The sequence below is a fragment of the Arachis ipaensis genome, chromosome B4, assembly GCF_059453495.1.
Source record: "Arachis ipaensis isolate K30076 ecotype BB chromosome B4, ASM5945349v1, whole genome shotgun sequence".
Taxonomy (NCBI): Eukaryota; Viridiplantae; Streptophyta; class Magnoliopsida; order Fabales; family Fabaceae; genus Arachis; species Arachis ipaensis.
Window position 1 is genome coordinate 143,994,885 of NC_142439.1, and position 20,843 is coordinate 144,015,727.

Here is a 20,843-nt window from a genome sequence, read left to right on the forward strand (position 1 = left end):
CTCTGCTTCTTGCTTCGACTTCTGTTTTTGCTTTCTCCTCTGCTTCTGCAATAACCAACTTCCTTCTTCCTCCTTCATTTCTTATTGACCAGTATTCTTTGTATCTAGTTAGATTATTCTCAAGTTTTGTTAAGGTATTTCCTACTGTTTCTCTACAAACAAAGACAACTATTTGGAAAATACTATAAACTTGTAAAACCATTCAATGGTGTTTTGTCATGAATACATGATTTGCATAAATTGAGAGATCTTAGATTGTTGTGTTTGATATTTACAAGTCTCTCTATGACCTTGTTCAATTCCCTTTAAAATTTGGTAAGACTGGAATACAATAATCTCATACATGGCATTCATGTCTTGTTAAAAAATCATGTTGTCTAATTTTTAATTAATCGTCTGATTTAAAATGTTCAACATAGGTTTTGTGGAAGCAAGGAAAGGTTGCTGTGGTACTGAGATAGTTGAGACAACATCTTTATTGTGCAATCCAAAATCACTAGGAGTTTGCTCCAATGCAACTCTGTTTTCAGATTATGGGATTCATGAGTGTGACATTGAAAATGGATTTGGCCATTTTCGTGTTTCTTTTGGTGATGTAAGTTTGCCTAACTTTTGTGTCAACTATTATGTGATGTGATTTTTATAAATATTTTTGTCCTCCTAATTTGTTGGTTTTGTTCTTGTTCTTATTTCTAAATTTTTGGATTGTTGTTGCTTTTCTTTTATTTTTGAATTTTTTGTTTCTCTCTAACTTTTAGTCTTGTTATTATATTTGATTTCTTGGTAATTAAATTATAAATTTTTTATTTTTGTAATTGAAGATGAATTTGGATATTTTTAATTTTTGTAATTGGATTTTGTTAACTGTATTTAAAAATTTGAATTTTTGAATTTTGTTAATGGAAGAAGAAGAACAAAAGAATTTGTTCTTGTGGAAGAAGCACTTTCATTCCCATCCCACTTTGCTTCTTCTCCTATCCGTTTTAGGAAGTTTCTTTGTTTTTTACCTTTCATCTGCCACCACCTTATCCTTGAATTCTTCGAATGATGTCTTTTTCTCAATTTTTGATCAACGTGAAAATCTATGACTAGCATCCTATGTTGTATTGTTGAACTTTCTCCAGAAATAACTTTACAATTAATGTAAAAAAAAATTTGACTCTCCTCAACAAAAAGAAGTAGATTTGAGAGCTTGTCATGCCACTCTTATAGGTTATAAGATATTTGTCTCTTTTTTAAAACATGTATTAGGAATGAAAAAGTCAACCGTTGAGAAAAAGTCCAAAATAGTTTTATTCTCGGTATATTTGGGTGTTCTATCAAATAGATTATAATAGAAAAATATTAAAAAATTATCAAAAATTATTATTTTTTATTATTATTTTTAGTTATTAATTTATTTTTTAGTTTAATAATTTAATAATATATTTTTGTCTATATTTTTAAATATTAATGATTAATTAATAAACAAATATCATAATAATTTAGCATTTCTCTTTATGTTGATAGTTTATTTAATATATAGTTTTAATAAATAATAATCGTTTTTTTTTTGTCGGGTGGATTGGACAACCTCCAATACTAGGTACAACACACACCCACACGCTCCTCACATACTTACTAGGGATATTCGCGATGCGGTTTGGTTCGGTTTTAAGGAAAAGAGTCATTCGATCCGAACGCTTAATTTATATGCGGTGCGGTTTGGATTGGATGAAATTTTTTTGGAAATCCGATCCGATCCGATCCGATTACAAGCGGTTTGGATCGGTTTGGATTTGCGATTTTTTAATTAAAAAATTAAATACATATAACAAGTCTCAACATCAAATTTTAAATAATCAACAATGACATAACAAGTCTTAACAATATCTTAAAAAGCTAACGATAACATAACAATAGAAATAAAATTATAGGTTAGTTAAAATAAATAAATAAATAACATTTTGAACATAAAATATTTATTAAGTAATAATAAAATATGAATAATAGAAAAATGTATAACAAATTGAACATGTTATAAGTATAATTGTAAATATAATAATAAAATAATAATATTATATCACATTGTGCGATTTGGATTTAATTGGATCGATTATGAAAAATAAATATGAGTACGATTTTAATCGATTTTCAATTTGAATGAGCGGTTTAATTTGGATCGATTTAGATTTAAATACTCTTAATACTTACCATTTTTTTCTTTTTCAATTACAATTGGTAGGAATTGAGCTGGAACCTTTTATTTAGATGGAGAGGAAACGGAATGTCATGTGAGCTAAGGATCATTAGTAAATAATAATCGTTTAAAAGATGTCAAATGATTTCTAGTTACGTGGACAACTGGACACCGGTGAGCCATATAATATTTTAATATTTTATACTTTGCCTCGTGCTAAGAGCTCTACAATTCCGAACAGTGAACACATACTCTTCTTCTTAAAATAACCAATTTTTATATATTTTAGTTTTTTACATTATTAATGTATTTAAACAATTCTAAGAGTTAGCGAATTAAAAAAATGAAAAGTGACAATTATATGAAAAATAGCGAGTATTTAACAATATATATACTTTTCTTGCCTCACAAATATTTAAAATTATGACTATATATTAAAAAAATTAAATGGTGTGAATTATTTAAAACATCCACTGATCCACACCTGTGGATACAATAGGTGGGAATTCCGTAGTTTTTTTTTTTTTTTTTGGTCAAGGGGAATTCTGTGGTTTAATTCGACGATTAGTGGTGGATTATAAAAGCGCTTCTAACGGGCCAAAAATTAGAGTCCTTTTTTAATAGATGCAGAGATTAATTATTGAAAAAAAAATTAAAGTCTTCTTTCTAATAGATGCAGAGACTAACTATTGAAAAAGAAAAAAATAAAAGTTTCTGTCCACTATTCAAAGATTTAGATCTTTTAAATTTTAAATTTTATTTTAAAGAGTAAAGTATGATCTTTCACCATTTATTTTATATGTGGGACCAAAAATAAATATAAAAAAAAAATCATTCAAAAGTAGAAGATCATACTTTTTTCTCTAAATTACAAATTCAAAATTTAGAAGATCCAAATCCACTATTCAAGAGGAAAGAGGTAAGAATAACTGTCTCTGAATAGAAACTTTCTTTTTCCAATAATAATTTGTGATGTTACAAGTTATTATAAAAGTAAATATTTATATAAAATTATAATTAATTATATTAAATAATTATACCTATACTTAATTAATAATTATATTAATTATTTAAATAATAATTAATTAAATAATTTAATTATTAATTGAAAAAATTGAATAAATTAATCATGTTTAATTTATTAATAATTATAATAATTAATTAAATTTATTTACATAAAAAAACTTAATTTTTCCATCTTATAAAATAATTTAGTTATGTTTTTTTTATATTAAATAATTTTATAAATTAGTGTAATTTCGAATTATATATTGTGTATTATTTTTATATATAATTTTTTAAATATTAATATTTTTAACTGTGAATTATTTTTTAATTTATAAATTTAAAAAATATTATTATAAAAAATAATAATTATATTAATTTTAATTATTTTAATTAATTAATTAAATGAAACCACAATAAAGACTAAAGTTAATTTTTCATAATAGAAAAAAATTTTTTTTTTAATTTTTATTTATTGTTTATGATACAAAAACTAATATAGAGTTATTTTTTATGAGAGATAAATCATAAATAGAGATTGGGATAAATTTCCTCCTAAAAATGGTCTAAGGTTATTTGTGCCAGGTTCAATTCCACCAACAAGCCGTCCGACACCAGTAGGACTTCTAAATCTTTTGTCCTATATAAGATAGAATGAAAGAATCTTAATTATATGATTTGATCATTTTTTTTTGTTGGTGAATGAATATAATTTAATCATTTTATTAGCTTTTATAATTTTATTAAATTTTTAGTTAAGATATATTTTTTAATTAAATTTTTATATTTTTTTATTTTATAATTAAGTATTTTTTTATATAAAAAGTATTAAAATTAATAGAATATTTTTTTAAAATATACACCATAAAAAATTTATTTAATTATAAATACTTATAATTTATAAAAAATATTCAATTAATTTTAATATTTTTTACACTAAAAAAGATTTAATTATAAAATTAAAAATAATATAAAAACTTAACTAAAAAAATATAAAAATTTAATTATAAATTTGACAAATTATAAAGATCAACAAAATAATTAAACCTAATATATATATATATATATATATATATTTCAAAATATTGATATTCTAAAATATTACATCACATATCATACATTTAAAAATTTTATCTATTTCTTAATTATTGCCAAAATTTAAATTCGAATACAACATATTAAAAAGTAACATATTTGATTACTCAACCAAACCAAAGTCCTAGTTGCGGTGTTCCTTTAAATATGACATTGAAGATTGATTTCCAAAAGCATTACTCTTTTATGAAATTTTTGGTTTGTTAGTGGCTATCATGTTGTGAATTAAAAAAAAAAAACACACTGTACTCGAACTGAAATTGACAAATTGTTTTTTCTCACCATCATTGGAGTTGCAAGGGTGATTATTCTCATATATTACAACTGACACAATATGTAAAATATAATTATTGTTATTAAAAATTGACAATTTAAATTTTAAAATTTGAATGTGTATGATTAACTTTAAAATATTTTAAAATTTAAATTTTTTATAAGATATAAATTAATAAAATTCAAATGACAATAGTTTGAGATTAGTTATTGGATTAAAAAATAAATTCAAATTGTACCATGCAAATCCAATCGTTTGATTAAAATTGAATTTATTTGAAAAATAAAAATTAAGTCGATAAAACAAAATAATAAAAAATTAGATTATTTTTATTCTTTAAATCAATCCAAACTATACTACAAACATGATTTTTAATGATGTGATCTTTCTGACATTATAAACGAGATATATGTAAACATAATTTTTACCCGTCTTGTTTGTAAATAATATATAAACAAAAAAATTATCTTGTTCACAAAATAAATTAATATATTAATAATACTATATTTATTTTTTGAAAAAATAATTTCATTTTAATTCTTATAAAAAATTCCAATTTTTGTTTAATATTTTTATAAAAATACTTAAATTGACACAAACTATATTTTTGCCATAAAATTGCTTGAGGATACATTGCACCACTCATATTTTTGCCACATTGGCACTAAATTGTTTGAGGATACTTTGGTACTTTTACATAATTACAAGAAATAAATTCCTATTCAGAAAAGAGATTTTTTTTTTTTTTTTTTTATGTATCAAAATCAATCCTGAATGTCTTATTCAAAGGAAGGTTGCCTTAGACACAAAAATCCCAAATGAAAGGCTGACATAGAAACCAATCCAATGGCCCAGCTCCATTAGTGCCCACATTTTGTGTTAGTCCATTATAAAAACAAAAAGGGAAAGTACGAGGAACCAATAGAATATATATACAATGTGTACAATGGAGGTTTACGGAGTATTAGAGATATAATCATTAGTGTTACCTTTTTCTATCAGTTAAAGCTTTTGGGATGAGTGGTATCATGACATGGTATTAGAGTGCTAGATCCGAAAGGTCTAAGAGTTCGATTCTTGGTGAACCCCAAAATTAGTTTAAGATTTTGGGAAGGAAGATGTTTATTATCGCTAGTACTCGAATGGTTATTCTAGATAGTATAGGATGTTCATTTTGTAACTCAATAGCTCATTGTACACATTGTACAAATAATCCATTGTCTCCCTCATTAAGAATTAATTGACTCTCATTATTTTGGTATTCTTCAACTAATAAATTTGTGCAATTTAAAATAACTTTTGTTATTAAATTTATATTCTGTGTTACTCAACTAAAATTTGTTTTTTTTTTTTTAACTAAAATTTATGCACCTTATAAGTATCTACATATGGTTGCTTGATCTGAAAGCAACAAGCATAACAGCAAGAGGCCATGAAAACTGTACAATTGTTCAAGGTATCTCCCTCTTCATTGGGATCACAAAATTCGTTACCTTCTTCAACTTCTCTTCCTCTAACCTTCTTTGACATACTATGGCTAAGGTTGCCACCAGTTCAGCGAGTTTTCTTCTATGAATTCCCTCACCAACCCTCACTCTTCTATGATACCATTCTTCCCAAACTCAAACACTCTCTTTCTCTTGCACTTGCTTACTATTTCCCTCTTGCTGGAATCCTCACCTGGCCTCATGATTCCAACAAACCCATCATCATCTACAACGTTGGTGACACTCTCTCACTTATTGTAGCTGAATCTGATGCTGATTTCAACCATCTTTCAGGATCTGACCTTTGTGAAGCCTCAGAGGTTCACCATCTTGTTCCTGAATTGTCCATTTCTGATGATCAAGCCACTGTCTTGGCCTTACAAGTTACCCTTTTTCCAAACCATGGCTTCTCCATTGGAATCACATCACACCATGCTGTTCTTGATGGAAAAACCTCAACATCCTTCATCAAATCTTGGGCTTATCTCTGCAACAAGCTAGGAGATTCATCATCATCACCTTGTGATTTGCCTCCTGAACTGAGTCCTTTCTTGGACAGAGAAATTGTGGAAGATCCCAAAGGAGTTGAAGCAAAATATCTGAGTGATTGGTTAAAGCAAGGTGGACCCAACAACAGAAGCCTCAAGGTTTGGAATCTTCAAGGTCCACAAGATTCAATAAGGGGTTTGTTCCATTTATCTAGATCAAACATTGAAAGCCTCAGAAAATTAGTGGTGTCAAAGAAGAAAGAGACTATGAATGATCTTCACCTGTCAAGTTTTGTGATATCTCTTGCATATGCTATTGTTTGCAAAGCTAAAGCTGAGAAGGTTAACACCAACAGAGTCTTTGTGGGTTTGAACGTTGATTGCAGATCAAGATTGGATCCTCCTCTTCCTCCAACTTACTTTGGAAACTGTATTGGTGCAAGATTAGCGGTTGCTGAAACAAAAGGATTGTTGGGTGAAGATGGAATAGTTGTTGCCGTTGAATCACTGAGTAATGCATTGGAGACTTTGAAGGATGGTGTGCTGAGTGGTGCAGAGAATTGGTCATCACTTTTGCATGATGGTTTGCATGATGATAAGTTTATGAGTGCTGCTGGGACACCAAAGTTTGAGGTTTATGGCAATGATTTTGGGTGGGGAAAGCCAAAGAAGGTGGAGATGGTGTCTATTGATAGAACTGGTGCATTTTGTTTCTCAGATAGCAGCAATGGTGATGGTGTTGAGATTGGTTTGGTGTCCAACAAAGAATCCATGGATACCTTTGCTTCTCTCTTTCTCCAAGGACTTGCATAATTTTAAATGTTTTACTATTGTCTTCAATTCTTTCTTCTATTTATCTTCTTCTTGCAATAAAATTTGTGACAATTCCGCCTACGTTAGCATTTCTACCGACTTCTACCAACTTTTATTTATAATTGTGTTTAATGGAAGTGTCTTTGTGGATGTGTCTAATAAAAATATATTTTTTATGACTGTGTTTAATAAAAATATCTTTATAGATATATTTTCTAGATGTGTTTCTTTATATATGTGTTTAAAATATAATAATTAATTATTGTTGACAATAAATTAACAAATAATATGTTGGTACCTATATTTTTTCAATTTGTAATATGTTATTTATTTGCACCTATTATCTAAAAGGTGAATGCTACCCATAATATTTTGATTCACTATATACCCATAATATTTCATACAACTATGCTATGTATACGTTAAAATTAGTTATTGGTATAAAATATATAAAAATATAAATACATACATATTGAAAATAAACTAAATAACATATATATATTTACACACAAATACATTAATAACTAATTTTAATAATTAATTTTAATATACAAATAATATTTTTATTTTTCATAATAACTTATGAAAGCTAAGGTGATGTTGTTAGGTTCAGTTCAGTAAAATTTTAACTTGTTGGTAGTAGTTTATTAAAATTACTTTTTGAAAGGTAACACTTTAGAAATTGTGCATTTATAATTAATAAATTAAATAATTTTTTATAAATATAAATAATAATATTTGTATTTAATAAAATATTTTTTAAAATCTAATTAAAATAATCATAATAGATATATATGAAAAAGTTTTAGTCATATATGATTAATAATAATTAATTAAGATTAATTTGCGTTGAAATATTTATTAAGATATAATAACTATATTAGACATTTAAATTTTAATAAATATATATTAATTTTAAAAAGTACACTTTTAAATGCTTTGAAAAGTATTTATAACTTGAATACTTTTCAAAACTACAAATCTGGCTCTCTTGGATACATACGGCCCCTTCACAATATCTGGCTATTAGTTGAGTTCCCTCCAATAATTATTGATACCGAGTGAGTGACGACTCTCTCTTATTGCAAAATCTTTTAGTTGATCTATTATTCCATATTCTTTTTGGTACGGCTTCATCAACAGTTCAACATAGAAACTTTCGAACTAAATAATATTTCTAGAAAAACTAATGTGTCATCTACCTCTTAAAGAAAGATACAAGATGCAATTCACTTTTACTCGGCCAATATCTTGAATCTTGAGGTTTGTGTGCATGCGGGACCAATATTAATAATGGGGTCTACAACTCACCTGTATATTTAAGTGTATAGTAATATTTTTCGGACAGGCTTAAAAAGAGCGAAACAATATATATTCGAACCCAAAATTTTAGATTCAAGGTATAGATTTTGGCATTTTAGGTATCCTCTTTTTATAAAAATTAAATTTATGGGTTTTATAATATCTACTATTCTCTATATTTTATAGAAATAAGAAGAAGTTTGATATGTATTTTTTATTTTTAAATATTCTTCATCGTTCACTAGGAGAATACAATGTTATTTTGCAGTTATTATTTGGAGTTATTAATTTTTTTTAAAGTGAGAAGTGAGGCTCCAACTCAAAATCTTTAGGTAAAAATGGAGAAATTATGTCATTTAAATTATAATTCACTGACTTGAAATTATTAATTTGACAAATTAGCACTTAGCAGTAGTCATATTTGATGATGGTTTCTTATCTGCTATGTTAGTTTTTCTCATTTCGAAGAGTTATAAATAATAGGGAAAAGCTCTACATCCATGTATTCATCTAAGTTATCCAAGTAACTTCAATTAGACGCGCCTCATATATAACGTATATAACGTAAACTTTATGTTGCGTGATAAACCTTTCTCAACGTAAACCTTGTTCTCTTCTCGCGTTTTCGTTTTTCTTCTTCTTCAACCTAATAAAATTCGCCGTTCTCTTCTATTCGCGTTTTTCTTCTCTGCTCGCATTCTTCATTATTGATCTGCATTGAATTCAACATAATAAGAATGGAAACAATGAATGATTCAATTTCAAATCAGTGGAATGAGGTTATTACGTTGAGACAGCTAGGAAATGATTGTTGCATGCTATCACAATAATCTTAAACACTGAATAAAGTAAAAAGAGGCCACCGAACCGAATAACATTCATCTGGTGAATCAAAATCACAAAAGCCACCGAACCGAACAATGTTCATGTGGTGAATAAATGGTGATCAACTTTCAATCAATAAGAATAGTATTTCTCCTCCTCTTCCTCCTTCTCCTTCTTCTTTCAAATTCGCGCATGTAGGTTCTTCTTCTTTCGTTATAATCATCACCAACAACACCAACATTTTGCTTGATTAAGTGGAGTTGCTCATTACTTGATTGTTAATGTGTTCAGTTGAGTCCTTGTGCGTGCAGAAATATTTTTTTTACTGATTGAATGCTTATCATGTTTATTCAGCACATGATTTGTGTTCGGTTCAGTGGTGTTGACCATTTCAATTCACCTGATCGTTATGTGTTCAGTTAACTTCTTTTGTATGAAAAATGCTATTCTTGATGATTGAATGTTTATGACGTTTTATTCAGCACATGAATGTTGTTCGATTCAGTGGAGTTGCTCATTTTGATTTACTTAATTGTTAGTGTGTTCAATTGAGTCCCTGTGCATGTAGAAATATTTTTCTTGATGATTAAATGTTTATGACGTTTTATTCAGCACATGAAAAATGTTTCAATTCAGTGGAGTTGGTCATTTCAGTTTATTTCTGTTCTGCACAATTCAAAATTCTTCCTCCTCACCTTCTACTGCTTCTTCACCAGGGAGAGAAAGAGAAAAAGATAAAAAAAAAAAAAATACAGCAGCAATAACATCAAAAGAATGAAGATAAGGAGAAAACACGTGAAGAAGAAGGAACTCGAAAAAGAAGGAGGAGAATGAGGAGGAGGAGGAAGGCGAATCTCTGTTGCTGTTTTCGTTCGTTTCTGGTTGTTTCTTGCCAAATCTTCTCGCGATTCTTCTCTAGTAGTGATTTTCGCAGAAAACGTGACTGAAGTTTGAGTGATTTTGAGAGATATTCGAAGAGAATGAGCGGTTTTGTGTTGAGGAAGAAGTAACGTTTTTTCATAATGAGCGCGAAGTAACGAAAAATTTTTGGGTGCGTGTTTTCACTAATCATTAATGCGCGTGACTCTATTTGGGTTTCGGCCAACTTGGTTACATGGTTATATGGATGTGTAGCACACCCCTAAATAATCTTATATGTATATTAAAAATTAATTACTAATTAGTTATTATTATTATTATTATTATTATTATTATTATTATATATATATATGTATGTTATATAAATAATATTTAATTTAATGTCTGATTTTTAGTATACAACATTTTTAAAAATTATTTCAATGATTTCTGGTTACGTGCTCATCACCAGTTAGCCATATAACATTTTACAGTATATACTTATTTTGTTTCTCAAAGAATTTTAAATCAGACATTTTAGTCTTTAACTAAAATTAATTATTCGATTGACCTCTAACAATTAATTCTGTCAGTCACTTAGGCTGTGTTTATTTTTAGAGACAGGACAGAACATGACACTGAAATGGAGACAATAGGACGGAGACACTAAAAATTATCTTTTATGTATTGTGTTTGGATACGATGGATAAGACACTAATGTAATGTCTAGTATTATGTTTGGATACACATGGACAAGACTAAAATATTATATGAAATGACTAAAATAGTCCTGTGATTCCAAATTTTCTACATCAATACAAATTAATTTAATAAAAAATGAGAGTACGTAGGAGTACAGACGGAACTTAAAAAAAATATTTGAAGAGACAAAAAATTTTAATAAAAAATATATTAGTATTTATATTAAAATAAAATTTATAAATATAATTATTTTATTTTAAAATTTATTATTAATATGTAAGAATACATATGGTTAAGATTAACAAAAAAATAAATTTGAGTTTGATTAATAAAAAATTTTGTTTAAGTTAATAAGCCAAATTAATTTTAAATAAAAAATTAATTTAAAAAAAAAATCCATTTTTACATGAAAAAACAATTAGTTTTTGCATATAAAAATCTATTTTTATTTAAAAAAAACTATTTTTTTTTATCTAAAAACTGATTTTTCTTTATAAAAAACTGATTTTTCTTTAAATTATATAAAATCAATTACAATTTATAAATTATTTTTTAGCATTTTAAAAGATTAATTTTACTTTTGCTAATATTTATCTTTCAAAAATTTTAAGATTAATTATTTTTGTTATTATTTTTATTACAAATCAAATAATATAATATAAGGTTAAAATGGTATTGAAGTAAAACGATAAAAAGAAAAGAATTATCTACCCCCAATAAAAAATTCTACAGAAAGGAGAGAGTACCTGGAAAAGAAAGAGATAGAGGAAGAACAAGAAGAAAAAAGTATCTCTGAACAACGCAATAGGAAAGATAAGAAGGGGTAATAGTGGAAAAAAAGGAAAACAAAATTTATAAAATTGTCTGTGTCCACTCTTCCAAATCCCGTGTCCATCATTGTCCTTCGTGAAAGAGTGGACACAAAAGTATAAAAAACTGTCTCGGAGACAATATGTCCACTGTCCATGTCTCTGCTTCCAAACACTTTTTAAACAAGTGTTGTCCATGTCTCCGCTACCTTAGGTCTTTGGTTCCGTCAATTCTAACCGAAGACAAAATGGTCCCTGAAAACTCTAACATAGGACAAAATGATCCCTGACAACTCTAACAATGAACAAAATGATCTCTGACCCCTTTATTCAAAAACGACATTGTTCTTCTCCAATTTTTATCATATCTCGCATAACCCTAACATTCATACTCTCCTTCTTCACATTCACATTCTTCTTTTCTATCTTTTCCTTCATCCTCTTTAGCTCCAAAATTAAGCTATGGTGTAATTGTCACACGTGTCGCACCTACCTCAACATGTCATAGACCACACACTTCCTAAATCTTTGTGACTGGTACATCCACCTCCTCTACACTTCACCTACCAAAAGCATCCACTTCCACATCTTTAATAACATCACCTCCAACTCCGACAACGTCCACGACATCCTCAAGACCAAGTTCCACAATTACTCCAAGGGCACACATTTTCTCCACTCTCCGGCAAGCAATATAGATTGTTGGACATTAGGACATCATGAGAAGATTTTTCTTCGACATCATATGTAAATTCTCATTTAAAATAGACACCGAGTGCTTCATTCCTTCTTTTCTGAAGTCCAAGTTAGCAGACAGTTTCGACCTCGCATCCAAGCTATTACAACGAGCAATGTCACCGTTGCCGCTCATATAGAAACTGAAGCGATTACTGAATATTGGTTCGGAGAAGAAGCTGAAGGAAGCGATCGGAGTGGTGGACAATGTGGTCATGGAGATGTTAGGGCAGAGGAGGAGGGAGATGGCAACGACAACGACGAGTCTTAACAAATCAGACTTGCTGTCTAGATTCATGGGATCCATCGAAGACGACAACTAGTTGAGAGACATATGCATTAGTTTTCTGAGTATGAATTAGTTGAGAACAAGTTGAGGATTTTTTTTCCTTGTAAATATTAAATTTATAGAGTGTGCATTGTGTAGTTTGAAGTTACAGTGCTAGACTGTTAGTGTTATGCGAGATATGACGAAAATTGGGAGAGAACAGTGTCGTTTCCGAACAGAGGAGATCAATGACTATTTTGTCCCCTGTTAGAGTTGTCAAGGACTATTTTGTCCTCCGTTAATTAGAATTAACGGAGTAAAGGACCTAAGGTAGCGTTTGTGGAGAGACAGAGATGGAAAGACTGAGACTGAGAGACAGAGATTGAAATAAAATTCAGTATTCTGTTTGGTGTAAAGTGGGAGACAGAAATTGAAATAAGAATGAAACTCTAATTTAATTTGTACAAAGGATAAAATAGGAATTAATTAATTGAAATGAAGATATTTTAGATATAAAATGTTATTAAAGTTTCAGTCTCCATCTCTAAAATTTTAGTCCCCTGTGTCCCTACTTTTTGGAGGTACTGAAATACTGAAATTTTAGGGACAGAGACAGAAATTTTAGTACCAGTCTCTGAACCAACAAACATGATATTGAGTTTCAGTCTCTCATTCTCTGTCTCAGTACTTCAAAACAAACGCTACCTAAGTGACTAACGGAGTTAATTGTTAGGGACCAATCGAGTAACTAATTTTAGTTGGGGACTAAATTGTCCAGTCTAAAATTCTTTAAGAACCAAAATAAATATATACTCAATATTTTATATTATTTTATACTTTGCCTCGTGTGGAGCTCTAGAATTCTAAACAATAAACACCATATTCCTTTCTTTTAAAAATAACTAAATAAGGAATTTTTTACATATTTTTATTTATTAAATACTTGATGTATTAAATAATTATAAAAATTAATTAATTAAAAAAAATGAAAAGTGACAATTATGTAAAAAAAATAATGAGTATTTAAAATTTGAAGTATACAATTTTCTTGTCTGTCATCACAAATATTCAGTTCGAAATTTTAAATAAGTTATAACCACATATAATATATGGAACTTAATCCACTGATTAGGACAGTGCGTCAATAATCCTTATATCTCACATGCATGGATCCCGCTGAGAAAATACGGGGCACACATTGACTTTTAGATTACTCCAATTATTAATGTCAATTGTTGAGTGACCCTACCCTCTATTATTTTTGTTTTATTATTATTAACTTTTTGTGCGCGTTTTTTTTTTTTTTTTGTCTTTTTTTGTGCGTGCTATATCAAGATATAAAAATTTCCGAAGTAATATTAGTAGAAAAACTAATATCAACATGATTTCAAAGAGATCACGAGGGTTCAAAACTTCTTGAATTTAGATCGAAACAAATGTCTCTAATCTTTGCCTATTGTCCACAAATCATCGTCATCATTAGATAATAGCATAAGTGCCTTGGTGGATAGGACCAATATTAAAAGCAAGAACAAGAAAATAAAAATAGAAGATCAAGGGACAGTAAAAGAAAAGAGTCTGAAACTTAAATAAAAGAAAAACAGAAAGTCATCAGAAGTTTAGAACTATTATTATAATAAGACAAATGCTATGGTGTCTAAAAAATAATATTTATTTATTAAAAAAATTAAAATTAATATTTAATTTTAAAATATAAAAATAAATAATTTTAAAAAAATTAAAATTTATTAAAATAATAAATAAAATAAAATATATACACTAACTCATAAATACTATAAAATTAGCCTTATAATAAAGCCACATAAATTTTGGTAAAGTAGCATTTGATAAGTTAAAGTTGCCATTAAATGTCTACTCATCACTATTCTACTTTGCTCAATCATGTACGACTTTTTTAGTTTGCCATTATCTGTTAAATTTATTACCTTACCATTTGTTTTAATTATTTATACAGATGTCACTTTGTCGTCTTAGTTACATCTAATTTTTTCTTTCAATGTTGGCTCAGAGACACAATCGGCTGGTGTCTTAAAAAAAAAAATTACTAAGGCAGCGTTTATTTTAAAATATTAAGATAGAGACGAAAAAACTAAAATTTAATATTATGTTTATTAGTTTAAAAATTAGTATTAAAATTTGTTTTTGTCTTTAAAATTTTAATATTTTAGTACTTTTAAAAAGTAAAGATATAAGAGACTAAAATTTTTAAAGGTAAAGACTGAAATTTTAATATTATTTTATATTTAAAATATTTTTATTTTAATTAATTAATTTTAATTTTATTTTTTATACAAATTAAATTAAAATTTTATTTTTGTTTTAATTTCTATCTTTTAATTTTTGTTTTTCAATTTCAATCTTTTTATCTTTATCTCTCTACTAAACGCTACCTAAGAAAAAGTTTGTATTACGTTATCACTGATTTCAGCATCTTCACTTGGTTCTATGTCGTGATATTAAACTACTTCTTATATGATAATAAGTGTACAAATTAATTGAAAAGGATGACAATTCGATAATAAATTTACAAAATAGTAGCAGATTGGTAAAAGCATCATAATGTACCTATTTGGCTAATCAATTTCTTCAAGTATGCTTTTGATTTTTTGAACGACCTAAAATAGATGTTTAGATGTTTATTCGTTCAAAAGTTTTCATCAGACTTTTATTGAGTAAATACCCATAGTAGTCCCTGAGATTCACGCAATTACTCATAGTAATCCCTAAGATTTCGAATTCCCTATTGTAGTCCTCCAGATAGAGCTCCGAGCACTCAAACTAGTCCCTGGCCATATTTCAGGTGATGACTCATCACCGGAACGCTGACGTGGCCTAAGATTGCCACGTGGGACATGTCCAAAACGACGTCGTTTTGGGTTTGGCGCCCTTGAAAGCCAAAAACGACGCCGTATAGTTGTTACTTAATATGAAAAACAGTTTTCTCCACCAACACAAACACTTCGTCTCTTCTTCTTCCACCTTCTGAGTTCTTCTTCATCTCCCCAACAATGGCGTAGCCGTAGGGTTGTATGTGCTGGGTTAACAAAAATTTGAGAGAAGAAGTCATCTGATCAGAAGTTGTTGTTGCTCTTCCCTTCCCTTCGTTCACCACAAAGACGAGGTTCTGACGTTGTGATCGGACTTAAGGTAACCTTTTTTTTTTTAAGTTTGCATTTTGAATACAGTGTTGTTTGATGATAGCATTGGTCAGTGTTGTTGAGGTTCTGGAGTTTTGGTGTCATTGTAGTGTCTAGGGTTTGAATGTTGGTTGGGGTTTGTGGGGTTGCTGTAATACCAATGAAACAGGGAAGAAACAGGGATTAGTATGGAGGTTTGGAAAAAAAAGTTTTCTTGTGGTGATTATTTTTCCTTTTTAATGCATGAATAGGCTTTCAAATTCTCCCTATGTATTGTAAAAATTTTAAATTTCTTGCAGATGGAGGAGAAGTTGGACATCATGTTTCATCATGGGGGTGACTTCAAAAAAAATGCAGAAGGAATTATGATATATTCTCCAGACAATAAGGCTTGTTTAGGTGATCTAGACACTGATACTCTGGATGTGTTCTACATAAGGAACTACCATAGGGAGCTTGGGTACAATGACATTAAACAGTGCTGGTGGCATGTTCCTGGAAAATGTTTGGAGAAGGGGTTGAGAAATGTAAACAGTGACAAAGAGATAAGAGACATGGTGAATTGTGCTAGGACAAATGAGGGATTGATTGATATATATTTCGAGCATACAGTGTCAGTGCCGGAGGTGTTAGAGGGAGATAACACAGTTGTGTACTTGGATGATCATGGTGGAGAGGGATGTAATGCAGGTACAGATACTGATGTGAGTCCCCCAGTTACAGAGACTCATGCAATCATAGTTGCTCCTCCTATCCCTAAGGTTGTACCCAACACTTCTTGCAAATCCAGTCCCAAAAAAAACAGAACATCTCCACGGCAATCACAACCATCACACTCAAAAACTGCCAATCCTTCCAAGACAACCAAACCTGTGAAGAAGAACAACTCCCCAAAAGTCACCAAGCCCACCAAGCCCACCAAGCCCACCAAGCTCACGAAGCCCACCCAGCTCACCAAGCCCACCAAAATCAGCCAGCCCACGAAATCCAGTCAGAACACCAAATCAGATAGGAGCAAGAAGCAGAAACTGTCCAAGAGACCAAGTATTTCCAGGAGACCCTGCACACGGTCTGCTGCTAGAGGATTTACTAGCAAAGTGTTTAACAATGAAGTTCCATTTGATGTATCTTCTGATTCCTCTGATAGTGAAGAGGATAGCATGTTCAAGCCAGGTCCGGATGAGGGTAGTTCCTCTGAATCTGAGGCTACAGGGAATGATCCTAAAACTGGGAGTAGGATTAGGAGAAACATGATACATGCTACGGTGGGTAAGAGAAATATTAGTCCACTAGGTAAAGGGAAGGAGAAGATATTACATGAAGACGATGGTTTGGTTGAGGAGGTGAGCGACGCTGAGGTTGACCTTGGGTTTGTGGGTTGTGTTCATGAAGGGGTAGAGGATGGCCTAGACCCAGGTGTTGACTCAGATGGCACCAATTCTTGGCACTCGGAGGAGATGAAGACGCCTCCAAACTCAGAAGATGAGCTGGAGGAAGGAAATGAATCTGAAGAGGCAAGTCCGCTGTTTAGGGAGGGTGCAAGGTTTGGAGAGCTGCACCTTGAGGTAGGCATGAAGTTCAGAACTAAATGGGAATTTAGAGAAGCTGTGAGAGAATATACAATCCAAGAGGGAAGGAGCATAAAGATAGTGAAAAATGATAACATTAGGTGCAGGGCGGTGTGTAAGGTGAAAGAGTGCCCATGGGTGGCTTATGCATCAAGAGACCATGAAGACACATGTTGGCAAATTAAGACATTCAATGATGACCACACTTGCCCAAGAGAGGACAAGAATAGGGTTGCCAACAGGAATTGGGTATGCAGCAAGCTTGTGAAGAAGGTGAGAAAGTATCCAAATTTTAGACACTGCGAGGCTACAACTTACTTCAAGACACGGTTTGACTTGGCTCTGAATAAAAACTCAATATCCAGGGCATTAATGGATGCAAGAAGTGTAGTGTATGGGGATGAGAAAGAACAATATAGGATGGTTAGGGATTATGGTATGACGCTGTTGAAGACTAATCCCGGTTCCACTATACAAATATGCACCACCCTCCAACCAGATGGTGAAGTTACCTTTGATAGAATGTATATATGCTTAAGTGGCTGCAAAAATGGGTTCAAGGCTGGTTGCCGTCCATTGATAGGTTTGGATGGTGCTTTCCTGAAGACCCGGTTTGGTGGACAGATTTTGTCAGCCGTGGGGTTAGATGCTAATCATCATATCTATGTCATAGCCTGGGCTATTGTCAGAGTGGAGAATACAGAGACATGGAGATGGTTTCTCGAGCTACTTCATCAGGACTTGGGTCATTATAAAGAGCATGACTGGTGCTTCATATCGGATATGCAAAAGGTGTGACTTAATTTGAATGTCTCTATTTGATTTTATGTGATCTTATATTAAGAATTGTTTCGTTATGCTTTCTGTGAATGATTGTGCTTTCATTAGATTTGGCTGGTTAGCTTTTAGTGTAAGACTTTTGATCATTGGATTATTGGATTTTGGTGGTTAGTTATAAGGGAATTTAGATTTCTGCTGTTATGCTTACTTGAATAATTGTAGCTTCCATTTGAGTATGATGGTTATTTATTTTGTTAAGAATTTTGCTGTTTTGCTTATCTGCATAGACTGTGAGATGATTGGATCTTCATGGTTACTTATTAGGTGTGCTGTTATGCTTGCTTGAAGAATTGTGCTTTCATTATGCTTGTAGTGCATCTTATAGAGAACTTGTAATTACTGGTTTTGTCATTAATCGAGTTGTTCTATTAAACGTTAGGGACCTTTATGGGTCACGACCCTCAATTATAGGGACTATTATGGGGATGTTAATTAAATGTTAGGGACTATTATGTGTAACGATTATAATGTCAGGGACGATTATGTGTCTAACATTTACTGAATCTGGCAGGGACTGATATCAGCAGTGAAGGCGGTGATGCCTGATGTGCATCACCGTTTCTGCGTCTGGCATTTATGGAAAAATTTCAACAAGAACTGGAAGGACTTACAGCTAAGGGGACTTCTGTGGGAATGTGCAAGGGCAACAACATACCAAGAATTCAGGGATGGAATGGAGAAGATCAAACGGTTAAATGAGGATGCCTGGGCATACTTAGAGAAGTGGCCAATGGATGCTTGGACCAGAAGCTTATTCAGCCATAAGCCGAAATTGGATAGCATCTGTAACAACGCCTGCGAAGTGTTCAATGCTAAGATCAAGGATGCACGAGCCAAACCCATCATAACATTTCTGGAGGAGGTAAGGATGTTTGTTATGCGAACCATAGCGAAAAACAAGGTGAAGCTGCAGAATCACACTGGGAAGCTCACACCTGTTATAAAGAGCAGGCTGGAAAAGGTGAGGAAAGAATCCAAGCATTGGAAGCCTATTTGGACTGGGGATAACGGATACGAAAAATTTGAGGTGCACGGACATCCAACCAACCATGTTGTGGACATAGGAAAGAGACTGTGCACATGCCAATTTTGGATGCTAACGGGTAAGTTAATTGTGTTTATGCATTTTACTTTCTTCAGCCATAACTATTATCATGGTTCCTCTCACTGTTTGGCACCTGCAGGTATCCCGTGTGTGCACGCTTGTGCTGCCCTGTCTCGTGTGAACAAACAGCCAGAAGACTTCTGTCACAGATGGCTGACCATGGACTCATACAAGGAAACTTATAACCACCACATTAATCCAATTCCGGGTCAACCACTGTGGGAAAAAGCAGAGGACTGTAACAGGCCACATGCCCCTAAAATCAAGACAAAACCTGGAAAACTAAAGATGAAGCGGAGGATGGATGCGGACGAGAAGAGTGCTTCTGGAACTAAGAAGCCTAAAGTTGACCCAAAACTCTCAGGCAACACTGCAGATGGTGTACACCTAAAGAGACAGCTGGGTGCATTTACATGCAGTTACTGTGGTGATAAGGGGCATACAAAGAGAGGCTGCAAAAAGAAAAAAGATGCTGATGCTGCTACTGCTGCTGCTGCAGCAGCAGCCGCTGCCGCTGCCGCCAAGGCAGCTGAGAAGAAGAAAAATGATGAAGTTCATACTGTGCCTGAGAAGCCGGTTCATCAGCCCCAAGACGTGTCTGGCCAAGCAGATTTGGGAAGCAATCCCCAGGAGATCGAATTAACTCAGCCTTCTGCTTCTGAGCAAGAGGATTCTGAAAAGGTAACTAAAATTTTACATTTGAGTATGTTGTTATTTCCATGCATAAATAGTAGTTAATGCCACTTATTTCTCCTATAGGATCCTGCACCGAAAAGACCTTCCAAGCTGTCACCACGAAGACGATCCTCTAATCAGCCAACCGCACCAACAGTGAATCCCTTGCAGGGTGCATCTTCAGCAACATCTTCAAAGTTTGCCAACTTGATGCAGTTCATCCCAACGCCAGGATTTAGGCCTCCAAGAAAGAAGAATTGAATACTAGATATATGTACTTAGGAGTTTCTGTTTTGTGTTTTGTTATTAGTATTTTCCATCGTATAATGACTAGATGGTAAACTGTGATGCAAAGGCCTTTTTGGTATGCCTTGGCCTTGCTTTTGATGAAACTATTGATAGCAGCAACATGGTTTCTAGGCTGCCTTTTACAGTCAACTTTTATTGTTTCTTGATAGACAATGGAATTTATGTTAATATGCTATGCTATGTGCTTTACCATTCAAGAAGCAGTTTCTTTATTTTTTTTCATACACAATGGAATTTAAATTAACAACAATTTCATAGTTAATAACACTTTTCATTCCATCAAGAAGCAGATTTTTACAAATGTTGATAACAAGGAACCCAAAACCACCAATTCATTCATCATTTACA

At 31.4% G+C, this 20,843-nt stretch overlaps 1 protein-coding gene and 1 pseudogene across 1 annotated transcript; both read left to right on the plus strand.

The window, feature by feature from the left end:
* The first annotated feature begins 5,935 nt into the window (after positions 1-5,935).
* On the plus strand, positions 5,936-7,517 carry LOC107635424 (malonyl-CoA:anthocyanidin 5-O-glucoside-6''-O-malonyltransferase pseudogene; annotated as a pseudogene).
* An 8,780-nt stretch (positions 7,518-16,297) lies between these two features.
* LOC110265876 (uncharacterized) lies at positions 16,298-20,537 on the plus strand. Its single transcript, XM_088485546.1, has 5 exons — positions 16,298-16,650; positions 16,804-18,358; positions 18,918-19,509; positions 19,591-20,192; positions 20,271-20,537. The coding sequence occupies exons 1-5, from the start codon at positions 16,298-16,300 to the stop codon at positions 20,445-20,447; spliced, it is 3,279 nt and encodes a 1,092-aa protein (XP_088341672.1). The 3' UTR covers positions 20,448-20,537.
* The last annotated feature ends 306 nt before the right edge of the window (positions 20,538-20,843 follow it).

Coding starts and splice junctions, on each gene's coding strand:
- LOC110265876 (XM_088485546.1), top strand. CDS start 16,298: ATGGAGGAGAAGTTGGACATCATGTTTCATCATGGGGGTGACTTCAAA. Junction 19,510..19,590: donor CCAATTTTGGATGCTAACGG/GTAAGTTAATTG, acceptor TGGCACCTGCAG/GTATCCCGTGTGTGCACGCT. Junction 20,193..20,270: donor AGCAAGAGGATTCTGAAAAG/GTAACTAAAATT, acceptor TTTCTCCTATAG/GATCCTGCACCGAAAAGACC.